Here is a 19,817-nt window from a genome sequence, read left to right on the forward strand (position 1 = left end):
ATGGGACTTGATCAGCCCTCCAGTGTCATGTCCAAAGTTAAAGAAACTGCTTAGTTTGGCCTTACTTTATCATATCCTTTTTTTTTTTTTTTTTTTTTGACCCTTCAAAACTTAAATGAATCTCTGTCCAGGCTTTGTAAAGCTGTTGAAGAAATCCACAAAGTTTGGCATTGTGCCAGGAGGGCTTTGTCCACAGGAAGCCTGCTGCTCCCAGCACAGATTCACAGCACGCATTCTGTTGCCCTTTCTTCTTTTTTCTCCTTGTTCTTTTTATTTTTTCCCCCAGTTCTTCCTTTCAATACTCCTGCTGTAACTCAGGCACTGCAGTTCAAAACAAAGAGAGGACTTCTAACATCATACAGAGAGGAGGTTTGCGGGTCCCTCGGACTTCTAGCTGAGGCCGTCTTACTCCCAGGCTTCTCTACCCTCTCTCTCTCCTCTTAGCAATTTTCCTGATGAAAAGATCGAGCTCTTATCATTGATATGAATGAATATAAAGCTCCCTCAATGACTTAGATCTACCCAAGGTTTATATAAAAATTAGTTTTATACACTTATTTATGGAGTATTGAAAATTCTCTTTGAGATCCAGGGCCTTTCCTTAAAAGGTAAGAATTGGACTTTGAGATGAAGATTCTAAATTCCACTTCTTGGGAATGCAGAAATTTCTACCCACAGCTAATCTATATGCTGACTCATTCAAAAATTAACTCATTTATTCAATAAATATTTTATGCAGACCCCACTATACATTCAGGGCCTCTGTAAGTCCTGTGAGTAGAATGGTGAACCAGAGAGACAAGTGTTCTGCTCTCATCCAGCTTAATTCTAGCAGGAGTGGTTAGACACAAGCAAGTAAACAAACAAAATGATTTCAAATAGTGGTAATTCCAGGAAGGAAACAAACAGTGAAGTGATTAAAAGAGGAGTAATTTTAGATAAACTCAGCTAGGAAGACCTCTGTTCAGTGCTGACAGTCCAGCTGAAGCATGGACAATAAGAAAGAACAAGCAAAGAGTTGCAGGAAGAGTTCCAGGCAGATATAACTGAGTTTTCAAAGACCATGAGAAGGGAACAAGCTATGCATCATTTCCAAAAAAAGAAAAGGAAAAAAAAAAGAACCCACTGCCGTCGAGTAGATTCTGACTCACAGCAACCCTATGGAACAGAGTAGAACTTCCCCATAGAGTTTCCAAGGACCGCATGGTGACTTCAAACTGCCAACCTTTTGGTTAGCAGCCAAAGCCTCTAACCACTATGACACCATGGTTTCTACGCATCATTTAGGGGCAACAGGAATGAAGCCTATATGACTGAAGCCATGAATCTTTTGGGTGTAAAATTCAGAAAAGTAGTTATGGGCTAAATCTTGCTGGACCTTGCTGTCCCTGGTAAGGAGTTGAGTTTTATTCCAAGTGCTTCAGGAAGACACTAGAGGGCTATAAGGAGGAGAGTGCCATATCTGATTTGTGTTCTGAAAGTTCCTTCTTGCTACTCTAAAAATGGATGATAAAGTTCACAAGAGTATAAACAGTGAGAACATTTAAGAGGTTACTACAACAGATTGGGCAAAATAACTGTAGTATGGAGTTACGGTTATAGCCAAAGAGAAGGGTGTGGGGAAAATGTGCTCACCTGTGTAGATTAGAAAATGAGTAGAGTCTCTAAGGCTAAAGGCAAAAACATAAAGCTGTTTTCTAGTTGCTAAAATTGTTTCCCATGGGGGTCCAGATTAACAATTCTGAAGCCACCGTGCGTGTATACTGGAACTGACGATGAAGTAAATGGGTGGCAGATGGTAGGAGCCAGGTTTCTTACTGTTGCAGTGGGAGGTTACAGATGAGCAAGTGGAAAAGTGTAAAATATTCAATGTGGTACAAATTACAGTTGGGAGACCTCAGTATAAATTCATGTTTAGCTTAATATAAATACAGAGGTATGCCTGTAGAAATAATTATAGATATGTGTATACACATGTTAGTATACAAACATATTTTTCTTTGCTCTGTCAGCTGAGAGGCCCTAGACACAATGTGTCATGGATTGAATTATGTCCCCCAAAAATATGTGTCTACGTGGTTAGGTCATGATTCCCAGTATTATGTGGTTGTCCTCCATTTTGTGACTGACGTCATTTTCCTACTTGTTGTGAATAATAATCTCTACCTATGGTTAATGAGGCAAGAATAGATTATGTCAAAGAGAATTAGGGGGAACGTAATACCCTTGCTCAGGTCACATCCCTGATCCAATGCAAAGGGAGTTTCCCTGGTGGGAAACTCACAAGAGATAAAAGAAAAGAGCAGAGAAGAGGATCTCATAGCACCAAGAAAGTAGTGCCAGGAGCAGAGCATGTGTCCTTTGGACTTGAGGTTCCTGCACAGAGAAGCTCCTAGTCCAGGGAAAGATGGATGAAAAGGGCCTTCCTCCAGAGCTGACAGAGAGAGAAAGCCTTCCCCTGGAGCTGACGCCCTGAATTTGGAGGTGTAGCCTACTACACTGTGAGAGAATAAATTTCTCTTTGTTAAAGCCACCCACGTGTTGTATTTCTGTTATAGCAACACTTGATAACTAAGACACAGTGGTCCTCCAGTAACAATAAGCACACCTAGCAACCAGAGTTTGGTTTCTAATACCATTCTTCAGTAAGTGTAACCAGGGCTCCTTGGAGAAATGGCTGATTCTAGGATGGCACAAAAAATATACGAAAGGAGCCTAGTGCAGCTTGTGTCATAAATAAATAAATGCTCAAAAAAAAAAAAGGGGGCTATAAATAAACATAACAACGGGGGTATGCCAAAGAGACACAGAAGCAAACTGAAAGAGCTTCCAATGGCCTAGGCTGGAACAAGTTAAGAATAAAATAGAATATCCATGAGTCCATACTTATATAAATAAATGTTTGAGTAAATAAATACATTGGGGAGAAGAGACAAATCTCCAGGGCAGAAGAACTTAAGTAGATACTCACCTTCAAGAATGTGGAGGATAAGACCCACTCTTTAAATGGGGGCTGCACATAGTGACTGTCTTGCAAAGAGAACAGGATAGAAGAGGGGAGATAGCTTTAAATGGAGATAATTTTAAGGACACTACTTCAGCCAGGTGGTGAAGGTGAACATCAGTAGAGATAAGTCATGTTTCTCTTCCTCCTCACCACTATGCCCAAATATGCACATCAACTGTTCTGGTTGCCTGATGAATATTAGAGGCAGATTGAAATATGAATAAATTACTACAGAGCAGCAGGCAGCATACCAGTGAGATGTGCTGAGAGGCAAGAATTCCATTTGGGATCTAGTGTCATAGAATCCATTCCTGAAAATGCAGCTATTTCCGGAAGAAAGACCATATTTAATGCTGTGTTGGCCTGAATTCATTGTCTAGGACATGCCAAGCACTTTCCTCTTTTTGACGATCCTGTGGAATCAAGTAATGCCAGTCAAGGGAAGACTCTTGAAACAAAGAGAGAGCTTTGAAGTTAGATAAAGCTGGAGTTAGAGCCCAGCTTCCATCTTGGCCTCAACCCCCTATATCCTCATCTTTAAAATGGGCATATTATTACTTCCTCCGTAGGGCTCCTGCAAGAATTAAGTAAAATAGTACATTAAGTGCCTGATACTTAGAGTTTTAAGCCACCCAAGGGTGGCACAATTAAGCTCTTGGCTACTGTCTTAAGCTGGATTCTTAAGAGAAACAAAACTAGTGAAGCATATATAGATAGAGAGAGACAGAGACAGAGATTTATCTCCAGGAAATGGCTCATGCTGTTGTGGAGGTTGGCGAGTCCCAAAGTCCGTGGATCGAGGGTCAGCTGGAGTCTTCTCCTGATTCATGTGGCTACAGGGGCTGTTGAATCCGGCATTGACAGGTCAGACGACAGACTGCTGGCTCACAGAACTGCAGAGCTGGTGAATGACAAAGTCAGCAGGTCAGGCTGGTGGCTCATGTCTCCAGAACTGGAGGTCAGACGATGATAAGCCAGAAATAGGATCCAGAGCAAGCAGGAGAGCTTTGCCAGAATGTCCATATATATATGTATAGGGTGCAGGTCACACCTCAGGGGGAAACTCTCTTGCAACTGATTGGCTGATCACATCAGATCATGTTATGAAGGTAATTACATTATATCACAAAATGGAGCTCATTACATCAGATCACAAAAATGGAGGATAATTACATAATACTGAGAATCCTGGCCTACCCAAGTTGGCGTATAACATTATCATAGGTACCAACTAAAATGTTGGCTATCCAAGTGCACCCAGAGGCACCTCGGAAGAAACACCTGGATATCTATTTCTGAAAGACCATATCCATTGAAAACCTATGGAGCGCAGTTCCACCCTGACACACATAGGGTCACCACAAGTCAGAACTGACCCCACAGCAACTGTTTGGTTAGCTTACCCAGCAACCAGTGCCCTGGATTCGATTCTGACTCAGAGCGAACCTATAGGACAGAGTAGAACCGCGAACTTAATCGTTGTTAGCCTTCCCCAATCCCCAACCTAAGATAATTAAGAGGAGAAAAAATACCATATAAGGAGACAAAAAAAAAAAAAAAGAAAATTATGCCAAATAGAAATAACTTTCAAATAATGTTAATTTGTATGTATGCCGGTTCCTTATTGTTAAGGAATTATTGAGAATCAACAGCAGGTTCAGAAATTAGAAAAACTTAAAGTCTACAAATGATATATAGGATAGTAAAAGACAAAAAGCTTGCTTTGCCTTTCCAAAAGACTATCTTTTTCATAAGCCTGGACCTATTTATGTTTGTTCAATAATAGAATGAGCTCTTACGTGTAAATGGGTATGAAGCTATAAATTAGTCATATACCAATGCCTGGTAAACTGAAACTGCTATGTCCGTAACTTTAATTTAAGACTATTTTTAGAAGGTAACCACCAGCACATAGAATAAAAATTAAATCGGGTTAGACTGAGTGATAGCCAGGAACTCATTAATAAGATATAAAAGATAATGCCACATGGATTTTATAAACTGTTAAACTTCTTTTATTTTTTTCTGTGCCTATATGAGTCAGAATCAACTGGATGGCAATGGGTTTGGTTTTGTTTTGATACCTATATGTCTCAAAATTAGGAAAACTGATTTTAAAGTTTAATTCCTATACAAACTTAAAATATATATGAAAAAATATTTTTAATTATATACACTTTCCTATACAGGTATCTGATATACTTGGTTTGAATTAGTCAGATGTATATTTTTCTATACAATTCATAACACACAAACATGAGTTTTCAGATACTATTTTTTTAATCAATAAATGCAATGCCCAGAATCTAAAAGATAAGGTGGCATGATGAATATGATATGAAACCATCTCTTATAAAGTCTTTGAAGATAAAACTACCTAATGTGTCAAGATTAGTGTTTGTGTTTTATAAGTTACTTTCATTCACGTTTTATTTTAGCCTTGAGATCTTACGATTATTGCTTTGAGTGCAGGGTTATCTATTTGAAATTATTTCTGTTGTAATGCTCTTTCTGAAGGTAATTTTCCCTTTTTCTAAATTGCCACTGCCGGCATGAATATTCTTGAGCTTGTTTCATTCCACAACATTGGATAGTCTGTGTTTTAGCGGATAACCACAGCTGCTTCCCACTGGGCCTCTCGTGGTCATTCCGGCTGGGCTGGTCACCTGCTGCTCAGCACAGTATATTGGCTGAAGGGTCACCAGTTTTGTCAGGCTGCCCCAAATCAGCAGACTTTCCATTGACTAGCATTAATGTGGCACTGTTTTATAGTGTCCTTGAAAAATTTTATCTGCTCATATAATATACAATTGATGTTCTTTTTGGCTGCCTATCCTTTCAAGGATAATCTTCCTTTAATATACCTCATGCTTCCATATCTGTGAATTCTCCATTTGCTGATTCAACCAACCAGAGAGAGAAGATATGGTGGGGAGGGGGGAATGTTGATTCTTCTCATTATTCCCTAAACAATACAGTACTTTATAACAACTATTTACATAATAGTTATATTACGTATTATAAGTAATCTAGAAATGATTTAAAGTATATGGGAGGATGCAGGAAGTTTATATGCAAATACTATGCCATTGTATACAAGGGACTCAAGCATCCTTGGGTTTTGGTATCCCTACGGGTCCAGGAACCACCTCCCTGGACCCGCAGATACCAAGAGGCAACTGTATTTGGAAAAAAAATAAGAGGGTTTGTTTTACTTCTGCCCTAAGCTCGTTAACGTTGTAGCTGCTTACCAGTATTCTCTGAACCTCTTGAGCCTGGACACCAGCACACACCCGATGCCCCATCCCACCTCCCAGGGTCTAGTTTAGCATTAGTGAAGGGGTACTGTTAGAGAAGACTGCACTTCCTCTCTTCCCTAATGTCTTGTCTCTTACTTCCACAAAAAACCCTACACATAAAGCTTTTTTGTAACACTTTTTTTGTAAATCTGAAGTTTTAGATAGAACCATGTGTAGTTACAACATAAGGAGCCCTGGTGGCCAATGGATAAGTCCTTGGCTGCTAAGTGAAAGGTCGGTGGACTGACTCCACTAGCTGCTCCCTGGGAGAAAAGGTCTGGAGGTCTAGTCTGGAAGGTTTATAGCCTAGTAAACCCCATAAGGCAGTTCTATTCTGTCACATTGGGTCACTATGTGTTGGAATCAACTGGATAGCACACAACAACAGAAATTAAACACAGGGAATATAAAACTCTTCTATGAGCTTTTTTATGAACTAGATGCTAAATATGACTCTTCTTAGACCCTGTGGTGAAAGAAAAAAATAAAACAGAAAGTTAACTTTTTCATGAGAAGAGTTTGGAAGTTCGTAGGAATCAATCTTGGTAGGAAAGAGCTACGTTGTTCGAGGTGACTCCCTCTCCAGGCAAAAACCCACATCCAGTGACTGGGCTGTGCTAGATTGAAAAGGCCTTGGCCTCTCACTTCAGTTCGTGACAACTCTGAAGGATCAACCCAAATCCAGAGCTCCTTGCAGACCTGAGGTCTTTGTTGTGACTGCATTGCAGTTCACCTCCTTTGCCCACTCTTCCTTCCTTCCCTTCCCCGCGGATGTTGATTCCAAGGGTGCTCTTCAATAAATGTCCTCTGTGTCAGAGTTGGCTTTCTGGGAGCTAGGCAGTTGAAGAGGAAGAAAAGGAAGACCAGAAAGAAGAGGGAGAGGGAGGAAGAAGAAGAAATCAAGACCTAGATAAAGTTATGCTTCAAATCCCTCGGCTAGTCAGGAATAGAATCACACACGACTGGTATGGTCCTGATCCTACACAACTCTCCTTTCTCCTTCTGGTGGGTTGCAGGCCTGAGATGTGACCCTGCAGTTAGATCGGTTAAGGCTTTTTTCTTTCTGGAATCTTTGCATTTGGGATATATGAAAGTAGACTGAGATTTCTTTAGTTTGTATAAGACTGCCCTCCTAAGAAAATGGTAAATAATAGGTACATTGTTTTTCACTTTAATATTTTGCGTTATTTTTCAAAGATACTTCCTCAAAATTTCCTTTGTCATTTACATTTTTCCATTTGCAAAACAGTTCTGAGGAAAACACCAGAAGTTATACACATTTGAAGTTGCAGCTGGTATGAAACATCCTAAATTTTTAGAATAGACCTATCCTTCCTGTCTCTCATTCTATCTCTCACTGTTAGCATGAGAATGGTTAAGTCCAGAACATATAATATCAAACCCAGAGATGGATAAAGGGCAAGAAAGGGCAGGAACCCAGGCTTCTCAGTTCTTCAACATTTTTTTTCTATTAACCTGTCCCAAAATTATTTTTTTCTAAAATTATTTTTTGCGCTTAAACACATTTCAAATTATATTAACAAAATTATGAAAGTTTGGTGTGGTAGAAATGTCCTAGGTTTATACAGATAGGAGTTCATTTGTATTAACTTATTAAGTTACTCAACCTCTCTGGGTCTCGTTTTCTTTATGTATAAAATGGGAATAGTGATGCATCGTTCGGAGGCTTATCTTGAGAATAGAGAGAGCACACGTGAAATGTTTGGGTGTCTGACACTCATGCTAGGTAGAAGGTGGGTGTTATTTTTAAGTAATTAATGTTTTGTTGTCGTTAGCTGCTCCGTAATTGGCCTCTGACTCACGGTGACCCCCATGACAATGGGATCAGACTATTGTGACCCATACGGTTTTCACTGGCTGGTTTTCCAGGAGCGGACCATCAGACCTTTCTTCCTGGTCTGTCCTAGTCTGGAAGCTCTGCTGAAATCTTATTAACGTGCCAGCCTTCGGTGACAGACAGGCGGTGCGTGAAGATCAATGTATGCTGTCACCCACAGCTCGTCACTGATGAAGTTGTGAAACGCATTTGGCTTTTGTAGCTCCCTGTTTGCCAGTCTTCACTAATTTCATCTTTTCAACATGGCCATCCAGCACCCTTAGGGCAACTTGCACCCTTGTGCTTTCTTCAAAACCCTTCTTTCTACACCATTTCAAGCTCCAAACTTTTGAATGTGCTGTTTTGCCTACTTGGAAGGCCCTTTTAGTGGTATGCTTGATCGTTTTTTTTTTTTCTTCAAGCCACGTTCATACCTCCACAACTCCTTTTCACTCTCTTAGCTCTTTGCCCAAAACTCCACCCTGCTTCTTAAAATGCTGCCTTGTTAATTCCTGGTTTTCAAGTCTGCTGTCACCTAGACTGTGGACGGTCTGCAGGGTAGGAGCTGTGGTACCTTCACGTTTCTAATCTAAGCACTAATAACGGCTTGAAATGTAGAGAGAATTTTTCTGCAGGAGGAGACTTAAAAATGTTTTGATGTTGTTTTAACAGCTTTATTGAGAAATAACTTCTCTTGTGTTCATTGTTTCTTTCTTTGGGTTTATTTTGCTTTTTTTTTTCTGGTTTCTTATGATAGAAGCTTAGATGATTTGTCTGAGACGTTTCTTCATTTATAATATAAACATCATATGCTATAAATTTTTCTCTAAGCACAACATTGATTTTTTTATTATTTTTATCGTGTTAAAATGTTTTTTATATTCCTTGTGATTTCTTTAACGGTGAATTAAGTAGAAGTTGGTGGATAGAGTTATTCAAGTCATTTATATCCTTACTTATTTTCTGTATCCTTGCTTTGTCAAATACTGAGATATTGAAAGTCTGTTAATAATTTTAGACATCTCCAAATATAATTTAATTTTGTGTTTTTCTCCTTGCAGTTCTGTCAGTTTTTGTTTCATGTATTTTTAAGCTTTGTTTATTAGGCACATAAATGTTCAGGATTGTCAAGTCCTCTTAATAAACTTTCTCATTTAACATTAAGAAATTACCGTCTTTATCCCTCATAGTATTCTTTGCACTAAAACCATTGGTGTGTGACACATAGCTTTTTTCCTCCATTCATTGATTTCAATCTTGTAGAAGATCTAGACCTGGGCTCATAGTTACTCTGCCTTTACATGCCCTCACTTGTTACTCTCTCTGTCAGAAGAAATTTAGGAATTTTTCTTTTCTTGCTACCTCTAGGGTCTACCCATTGCGATGCTCCATGGATTTAAAAACAAAGAACATAACAAGGTTCAGAACTAAATTTATATATATATATATATATATATATATATGGTATAAACCTTCATCAAGACCATGACATTTGTCATCACTGATATTGCCTTGCTTGTAAATCTGCTGCCATATTTGCTTGGTTGCTGTGTCGCCAAACTATAAATTGTTTCTAAATCTTGTTGCCTCTTCATCAGTAGTTAACTATTGATTTGCCATTTAACTGGTTTTGTAATAGTTTTATAGCGACTTATATCTGCATTAATGCCTGTAGTGTTTGGGATGGCAAAGACCCAGCTACTCTCGGGTCTAATTTAGTGCAGATAAGGCAATGCTCCCCTTTAACTTAAATATATAAGAACATGCAGTGATCAACTAGAGAAGTCAAATAAAGTGTAAGACAATAAGATTGCCCCACAAATCACCCTAGCCTGTTCACTTTACGCTTCCCAAACATAATCTTACACAGTGAAAATCATTTTGCAGCAGGCAATTGTGAGTTACCACTTCTCAAAGGTTATGGTTTTGAATTGCCATTAAAATATTTTGAAAATCTAATTTATAGCTTTCCAGTCCATCTGCCAACTAGGCTTTTTGCTTGTTTTAACTTTGTTACATAGTCCGTCCTGTAGCCCTTCTGCCATCATGCAAATTACCTATAGAGCTTGAAACATATTTTAAAAATGCAATGTTAAGAGCTTTATCTTCAGCTCTAGATGAGGAAATGTCATACTCTCTAGTTCCTCACACCCGTGTTATTCAATTGTACAGAGTTCTCATAAAAAAATTCATGGTTAATATGCATGTTACCAACATTATTGCTTTGGATGTTGGCAATATTTTTGTACAAAAGGTAGTTTATTGTAGTTAATAGTATAAATTCTTAATCCACTTGGGTGTAAGTTTTACTACTACTACTTGAAGTCCCTGGGTAGCACAGATGATAAGCAGTCTACTACTAACCAAAAGGTTGGTGGTTTGAACCCACCCAGAAGTGCCTTGGAAAAAGGTCTAGCGATCTGCTTCTGAAAAATGATGACCTTGCAAACCCTATGCAGCACAGTTCTACTCTGCAACATATGGGGTCGCCATAATCAGAATGGACACAGCAGCAACCGTTTTTTTTTTTTTTTTGACACATCAGCAGCATGGCCATGGGTAAGGTTCTTAACCTCCACTCAAAAACAGGAATAACAATAGTACTTACTTCATATAGGTGGTTAACTTATACAAAGGACTTAGAATAGTGTCTTTTTGTGATTTTATTTATGAAATTAGATATATTAAAATCCCTGTACACTTTTCAGATTTTCACATATTTTGACAACAGATCCATGAGCAAGTTTTATTTTTTATTCCCTTTTGAAAGACAGAGAAACTGATATCCAAGTAATTTGTCCAGCATTACAGAGTCTGTGTCTGGGGCAGAAAAACAAGTATGTCTGACGCCATATATGGTATCGCTTTATAGACTTTCTGTAAGTACTTGCCTGAACTACTTCCCTCACAAAAAAAGTATCTTTCCACTCTAACTTGGCCAAGTCTTGCTGCTTTCCTCCTTAAATTATATTGAAAACTCATTTTCTCTTTGGTTACTTTTCAAAATAATTATATTTTTACAGAGCTTCTCCTTCCATGCTACTCCTCACAGAGGAGAATGGGACTTTGAAACGGAAGGCATTAAAGAATTGCTGCCTACTGAGAAATCCTCACTGCTTTTGTCATGTAACTGCTTTCTCAGCTTCTGCTTGTTTTATCAATTTGGTTGTGATTCAGACAGTCAGTGAAAAGAATAAATGTCAGGTTTCAAGATTTGAAAATCTGATTTTTTAAGTGTTCCTGAAATTTATATAACCAGATTTTTGTTTAATCCCTCCTAATGGTTTTTTTTTTTTTTTTTTTAATGGGGTGGAGGAAGTAGGAGGGGGAATGTTCAACAGCAACCAGTCCACAGACACACACATCTAATACTGTTGGTTAACACTTCAAGTGTTTTATGTCATGAAGGTATTTGAAGCTTTGTTTCCTTAAGCTGCAATGTAAACAAATGGTCTGACAGAAACCCTTTAGGTTTATGCAAATGAGTGATCCTAATGAAATTTCATTGATTGTACATGGGCAAAAATTCTGTCACTTCTCTGATGGATTCTACCAAAAAAAAAAAAAAGTGTGCTACCATTTTGTTCCATTCGGTCATGAATATTAATGTAGTATTCTGTTTTAGTATCATGTTTTCACTTTTCTTTTGGAAAGAGATTTAATATGACATCCATTTAATCATTTAAACAGTTGGGTTAAAGGTTTGATGTGATTGCCTAATTAAGTCCCTGAATTGTGACCAGACGCAGTTGCCAAATCAAAAGTGTTATGGAAGGGATTTCTGTGAGCATAATTAGAATGACAGCCCATGATTCAAGCCCTGAGTGTACAAACTTGGCTTCATGGGGCCAGATGGAAATCCGCCATGAGAAGAAAGTACTGTGTCCAGAGTTTCTTTCAAAAAATTCTTTCACATTACCAAATGTCTGCACTGGGTGATAAATTTCAATCACCCAATAAGAATTTCTTTCTTGAAGCATCTGTGGGAAAGAGTACAAATTACTTTTGAAGGAGTGAAGGGAATTAGCAGTAGAGTTCAAGTCAACACAGTATTTAGTAGATACTTACTGTATGCTCATCGCTATGGAGAGAAAAAGGGACATTCACTATCTGCATGGAAACTGGTTTGAAATAGTTAAAATGAAATTGATGAAAATGACCGATAGGCTAAATTAGTTTTACCCAACCACTGGATTTTCAGTATTCGTAATTTTTAAGTATTAGAATCTTAAATCTTTGCATGGACCTAAAATCATTGCCATCCATTTGATAATTTTGCATACTTTGATAATTTTTAATGAAATTCCTAATGGTTTATGCTACTATGTGCTTTTTAGCATTTTTTATTATTTACAACCGGAAATGATATTCTAATGCATTTCCAACTGCTTTCCATTTGCTCATTGGCAACGTTCACATTAAAATTTTAGCAAAACATTTTCAAACAGAAAATAAATTTAAAATAAAAATTCTTATTTCCTAAATCTTAAATTTATAACATTATTCTACCACCAGTGACTTCAAATTGTTAAGCTTAATTTGATCACTTTTTCCCACTTAAGTTATTATGCTTTGAAATTCTTAAATTCATTTTAAGCCTCTGATACCTACGTTGTTAGCTGAATGAGAGACTGACTTACAGTTTTTATTATTTACTGGTTCATTGTTTTCAAAATGATATTTTGTCCAATTAGTTTTGGGGGAAAAAAAACTCATTTTTCTATTCTTATGAACCTTATGGGCCATGAAAATCTTAGTTACTATACGAAGACTATATGTGGAAATAAAATATCATATATTTTGCATTACTATTTATATTTATCATTTCAGCTGAGCAAATATTTTTTAGCAAGCATCTGCTGAGTGTTAGACATTATTCTAGACATGATGAGGACAGAAACAAATAAGATGCAACCCCAGTCTTGGGCAACTGAAGATCTAAAGTAGAGGAAAACTGCTAACAGCTAGTTCAATACAATCTGATCACAGAGATATTATGAAGGTGCCTTTGGAGACCTGTGTTATCTCGTTCAGTCTTCATACCTCTCTCTCTGTCTCTGTGTCTTTCACCTCTGTTCCTCTCTCTTTGTGTAATAAATACTGATAGAAAACATATTCAATAAATAAACAGAACTAATAAATGCAAAATAAGAGATGTAAATCCAGTTCTTTTTCCTTTACCTTACAAAGCCTTGTGAAGAATAAGTGTTTATGTAATTTTGAATTCTAGGATCACTAAGTGTCAACATGTGAGGTAAAGGCAAAATATGCACACAAAAACAAACGCTGAAGTGGTTCAAGTGGCCTAAGATGCCAGGGAAGGATTTACGGAAGAAGAGGAGCCTGTGATGGACCCAGACATAGAGAATTTCATCACCCTTTATAGTGCTTTTATGGAGTTGGCTAGTACCAACAGTCATTTCTATTACAAGCAGAAGTCTTCAGTTGCACCTGGAATAGAATTTTTCATGTCATGTACAACAGTCAGAAATATCATGTTAGTTATATTTACCAGTACATTCTCCATTTATTGCCATTTTTCCTTTGACATTCACTACTTCTAAAACCTGTAATAAGTTTTTCCTACAAAACATAGCTTCCCTAACTTGATGAAATTGAAGGAGAGAAATTTTTGTCTCTGAATTTTAGCCGTTGTTTATATGTCCAAATGTTACATCTAACTCCCTGTTGAAAGTTTGAAGAGACATTTACAGACATCTATTTTTAGAGATCTACTTGAGGAAACCCTTGTTTTCATGGAGGATTTTCTTTTCCTCTCAAAAAGCTTGAAGACAGTACATTTCACCACTTCCTCACATTGCCATTACACAGTCCAGCACCTCGTTTTGTTTTTACTTCACTTTTGTTTAAATATATTTAAATGGTGCAAATAATGTAGTTTGAAGCTTGTCCGTACAGCACCAACATCTTGTGGTCTATTTATATATTTTTGTCCAATATTGTTATGTTGATCTTTCTATATTACAGTTGATTGCATATTTGTGAAGTTATTTTTTAAAATAATTTGTTTCTATTTTTAACAGAAAAAAATGGTAGAAAATTCTATAGTATAAGTTCAATTTTCAGAATGGCTCATTTGGTTTTTTGAGTTATACAAGTTAGCATATCTTGCAGTTATCTTTAGAAGATTTTAGAATATTTGATAAATTTACACTGATCCTGTTTTCTTTGGGAAACTACTTCCTAGCCCACATTCTACCCCTGGATGGTGGATGTGTACCTTCTAATAAAAAAAAAAATTATTTTAAGTATTAATAATAGTTAAGGAAAATAATGAAAAAAGTCCCTAAAAGAAATGAGGAAGGTTTTTAATTATAAAGATTCCTGGGCAAGAACAAAAAACACCACAAAACCATCTCGTTTACATATTCTTTCTCTGTGTATTTTTTTTTCTCTCTCTCATCATGATTGGTATTCAGCTTGTGTCTTTCTGACAATAAGATCCCTCAGCTCATCCTAACTGACAAGCATCCCAAGTCTTAAACTCAGATGCTCTCCCGAGAGAACTGAAACTTTTTCTAAATTAGAAAGTCATATGAAGTAAAATGTAATTTTTAAAATATTTTATTGAGTTTTTTGGTGAAAGTTTACACAGCAAGTTAGGTTTCCATTTGACAATTTCTATACAAATTGTTCAGTAACTTTAGTTACATTTATCACGATGTGTCAACACTGTCTTTAATTCTGTTCTGTTTGTTCCCTTTCCAGTACTCTAGTTTCCCTGCCTCCTTATCTTCTCATCTCTGCTCTCAAATAATTGTTCACATTTTGGTCTCATATTGATGGTTTTTACATAGCACAATGATCTTACTGATAACATCCTTTAATGTGTGTACCACTCTGCTATTTTGCAAAAAGTGATCTCAGGGGATAGGCTCAGTTCTAGGTTTAAAGAGTTTTTCAGGGTGATAGTCTCAGGGAGTCTTCCATTCTTTGCTGTTCCAGTTTGTCTGGCTTTTTTTAAAAAAGAATTTCAGTTCTGCTCCATATTTCTCTCCAGTCTTACCTGGAACCAACTATTGTGATTCTTGTCAGAATGCTTGGTGGTGGTAGCCAGGCACCATCTAGTTCTTCCAGTTCTTCTGGTCTCAGGGTAGATGAGGTTGTGGCTTGTGTAGACTTGTTTCTTTGAGCTTTTGCTTGCCTTCTTACTTTTTTGCTCCTGGCAAGTAGAGGCCCATAGTTGTATCTGAGATGGCCGCTTGCAAGTTTTTAAGACCCCAGACGCTACTCACTTCACTAGGATGGAGATCATGATTTTTGTGAACTGTGTTATGTCAGTTGACTGAGTTGTCCCATGAGACTATGGCTGTGAGTCTTCAAACCCAGAAAACCAGTGTTGGAAGTGTTTGGTTATGTCTGAGGAGTATCTGTATTTGTGTCTTCAATGACTTTGTGCCTGCAACCATATATTTGTATTTACATGTACCTGTAGATATTTCTATCTATCCTCACCTATGCACATATCTGCAGCCACCCATATCCCAATATGTCTATACCCGTCCATTTGTGCTCAAATACTCGTTTGTTACTCTGGTCGTGCTGTGCTCACTACATCCACATTCAGCGCCACTTCTCCAGACACCAAAATAGGAAGTAAAATGCCATTTTTAATAGACTATAAAGCAACATATTTTAAGGCTTATTACCTTAAGGATAGTAAATTTGGAATTAAATGCAGAATTTCTTTTGTATAAGATGGAAAAAATTATAGACTATATTGAAGTATTTTCCATTGTGTTATTACTTAGGTTTTTGTAGACTGATTTCAGAAATGATTTTTTTAAATTTTGAACTGAGAGCAATTTGATTTTGTAAATTGTGATTTCATAAACATGTCAATAATATGAAATATCTAATTGCTAATGTTTGCAAATAGTTCAGTTTGTCCATATTTGAGTGATGTCATGGTAAAAATTATTGCAGTAATCACTGAGGTTTGCCCTCTCTTCCTCCCTTCACTGGGAAAGTCTCTACATTTCTTAGGTTAAAAATATAAACAAAACAGAAAAAATTGCACTATACTGTGCCTGTGAATAAAAATACACCTCGGCACATGCAAAATATGGACTCAAACAAAATAATTTGTTTGCTGATTTTGAAACTATTTTTAATTTAAAAAAAATTTTATTGATGCCTTGGTTTACCGGAATATTACATAATAGCATGCTAAATTTAAGCCAGAGATATGGAGACAAAGCCAACAACCATGACCTCTGTCCATCCAACTTAATGGTGCCTTAAGTAAGTTCCATATCATGTTCTATAACTACGGAAGGGCACCATATTGATTAGATTTCAAGGCAGTTAATAGATAATGATATCAATGTAAAAAGTGAAAAGGTCAAGAAAGAACGGAATCAAAGCTGAAATATTGAAATAAAGTGAACACAGTAGTTAAAATGTCAAAAATAATAGCTGAAAGTTAGTTGCGACTCAGATACTATAAATGCACGGGGCTTAGCAGAAGGCCTGGAGTATAATAGCGACTCCATAAAAAAAAATCCTGTTGAATTAATGAATTTGGTGTTTCATTTGTTCTTTAATTCAGTTGTTTATCCATCAAACATTGATGGAACGCCGATTAATGATGTGTATCAGCCCTGGACTTAGTCCTGAATGAATAAGAATAAATACAACATGAAAACTACAGCATAACATGGTATAAGAAATCCATGCTATGTTTCTTATATCATTCTTTCAGATCCCTCTATCCTACTGTTTCATCTGGTTTCTAACAATATGAGAATATAGAATCTCGTAATTAGAAAAAATTGTTTGGTCATCATCTAGAACACTGAATCCAAGCAGAACTGTATTTTTTTCTTAAGAAAATCTATTCATTACACTTTTACATAATCTTTATAAAAAAGTATTACATGTCAGATATTCCTAAAATATTAAGATATTTTCTTGGTTTATTTTTAGGTAAAATTAAAATATTTTATTCTAGAATTTGGCTAATTTTATAATTCAAAAGTGGTATCTGCTTTGTGAAATAAATTGATTTCATTAAAAAAAAAGTCTTTGCTTTTAGGCTCACTTTTTTTTCTCTCTCTCTCTCTTTTGTTCTTTCTTCTTTCTTCAAATAGTTTTACCTAGCCACACCTGTGGAAATCCTGGGGAGATATTAAAAGGAGTTCTCCACGGAACAAGGTTCAACATAGGAGACAAAATCCGATACAGCTGTCTCTCTGGTTATATCTTGGAAGGACATGCAATTCTGACCTGCATTGTTAGCCCTGGGAATGGCGCATCATGGGATTTTCCAGCTCCATTTTGCAGAGGTATTGTATGCTCATGCACTTGGGAAGTGACACCTGTATAACTAAATGGGTTCAGAGATGATTCTATAAAAGTTACAGTTTAAATGAAAAGAGAACGTCTCATGCTGGGTTATATCATGTCAGTTCATTCTATTTCCCACAAAAAGTAATACTCTGTGTTACATAAGAAACTATGATTGTACTCTATAAAATCAATAACGAGTTTATATAGGTCCCTCAAATATTCAAATTTTTCTTCATTGCATGTCTTAAACTTTATGGGCTCTTACATATTTTTATCACCACTTATCATAGTATTCTAATATTTGATGTGCACGTGTAAATGTCCTTTTTGATTTGACTTCCCATTCTCAGTTCCTTTTTAATCCTTTTCTCATTAAAAAATACAAACACCCTTAGACAATTTAATGTAGATATTTTAAGGACTCTTTCAACTCTCATATGCCTTTGAACATAAATGAATGCATTATTCCAAGAACTCATAACCATAATTTAGTGGATAACCTCCTGAAGTCCTGAAATATTTAGCCTTTCTGATAATATTATTTTACTGACCTAATTACTTTTTTTTTTTTAATTACTTTAGGAAAGAGCATACTTTGACTCTTAGATTTTGACTTTCCTAAGAAAAACTCACCTTAGGAGTTCAAAAATAAAAACATAGCCAGCCTTCATTGAGGTCTTAATGTAATGCCAGTAAGTGTGTTAAGCACTTTACTTGGCTCACGTCCTGAAATTCTCACCTTAATCCATTGAAATATTCAGTATGGATACTCTCTCAACAGATGAAGACAAAAAAGCTTAATTTTCAAAGGGTAACATCTGTAATGTATAATGAGTTAGACTCAAACTCACATATGATGTTTAATCCATGCACTTAACATGCCAGTTTACAGCCTCAACTGTAAATCATCGTATGACATAGTTTTACTTTCAGCAATATGTTTATTTTAACCTATGGCACTTGATGAATACTTGCCTATATTTTAGTTTTTTTCCGTTAAATGTAGTCTCATCAGAACTTCCTCATGAAGATAATTTCAGGATGGGATATTACTATTGTTACTAACTAGCACTTAAAAACAAAACCAATACATAAATAAAAGCATTGCCATTGAGTGGATTCCAACTCATGATGGCTTATGATGTGGTACCAGCCACTACTTTGTCATATTTAATCCTCCCAAATAGGGTTTCATTGAAGATTGATTTCATAGATGAGGAATCTAAAGTTTAGAAGGAAAATTGATTTGTGCAAGATATTTCAGCTAGTAAATATTGGATCTGGGATTTACTATATCCAAATTATTTCTCTGTTTTGGAGAAATTACTATTATGAATATTTTCTGCACCACATATCTGTTATTCCTCCTGAAATGCTCTTTTCCTCTGCGTGTTCCTGAAGGTTATTGTATTCTGCTTTTTATCTTACTTATTACTATTGATTCCTTTTACTCCTTCCATTGACAAAAGGCTGGTATCATCAAAATCTAGTTCCAAGTCCCTTTGTCTTTCCTTTCTACAGATTTCTCTCAACTAATTGATCCCATTTAAGGATGTCACTATTTGAATATACTAAAAATATTCTTTATTCTAATTATTTCTACCTTTACCTCTATTATTTTCCCATTCACTCTACATCAAAAATTTCAGTTCCTTTGGGTTTGTTCTCTCCATTATTATCCGTATCCTTCGGATTCAAGACATGCCACCTTTTTCCCTTCAAAATGTGTTTATCTTCTTCCAATTCCCACTCCCACTATACTATGCTTTTTTTTTTTTACTTCTCATCCATATCTGTGTCTCCATATCTAGAAATCTGACCTCCAACCTATGTTCTACTTTTAAGCAGTTTTCCCCAAAACAGACATCTTCATACCCATTCTTCTCTCATCCAAGCCATTTCAGTGATTCAATAAGAATTGACTACAAACTCTTCAACATGGCTTTCAAGATGCTCCATAACCTAGACTTACCTACAAAGTACAATTTCAACCATCAATGCACCCAAATAGAAATTTTAAGCTTTTACCAACTACTTTTTTCTCTTCCATGCAGTGTTTTTTGGGAAATGACCAGTATTGGTTTACCTGAGAGCCTGTTATGTACTTTTCCAAGCTCTGCAATCTTTAACACCGTGATGTGAGCTTGAAGTTAGTCATGGTAGAAGTTAGGTCTTAAAAATATTTTCTGCACAACTTTGTAAGTTCCTACAGAAAAAAAAAAAAATTCAGCCATTAACACTTTATAAGTAACTGTATCCTCAGTTCCTCTTTATCTTAAAATATAGCCTAACCTACAGCTATTCTCTCTTACAGTTGTACCAAATCAAAAAGTTAATAGAGGCATAGAAATCTGCTGAGCAT

At 36.4% G+C, this 19,817-nt stretch overlaps 1 protein-coding gene across 1 annotated transcript in view; it reads left to right on the forward strand.

Annotated features, from left to right (window-relative positions):
• The window catches only part of CSMD1 (CUB and Sushi multiple domains 1), a 2,087,969-nt gene that overhangs the window by 956,930 nt on the left and 1,111,222 nt on the right, over positions 1 to 19,817 (forward strand). The window contains exon 4 of the mRNA XM_049902971.1: positions 17,257 to 17,451. Coding sequence (XP_049758928.1) covers positions 17,257 to 17,451 — 195 coding nt within the window. The remainder of the gene's footprint in view (positions 1 to 17,256; positions 17,452 to 19,817) is intronic.

The sequence above is a fragment of the Elephas maximus genome, chromosome 12 (genome assembly GCF_024166365.1).
Source record: "Elephas maximus indicus isolate mEleMax1 chromosome 12, mEleMax1 primary haplotype, whole genome shotgun sequence".
Classification (NCBI taxonomy): domain Eukaryota; kingdom Metazoa; phylum Chordata; class Mammalia; order Proboscidea; family Elephantidae; genus Elephas; species Elephas maximus.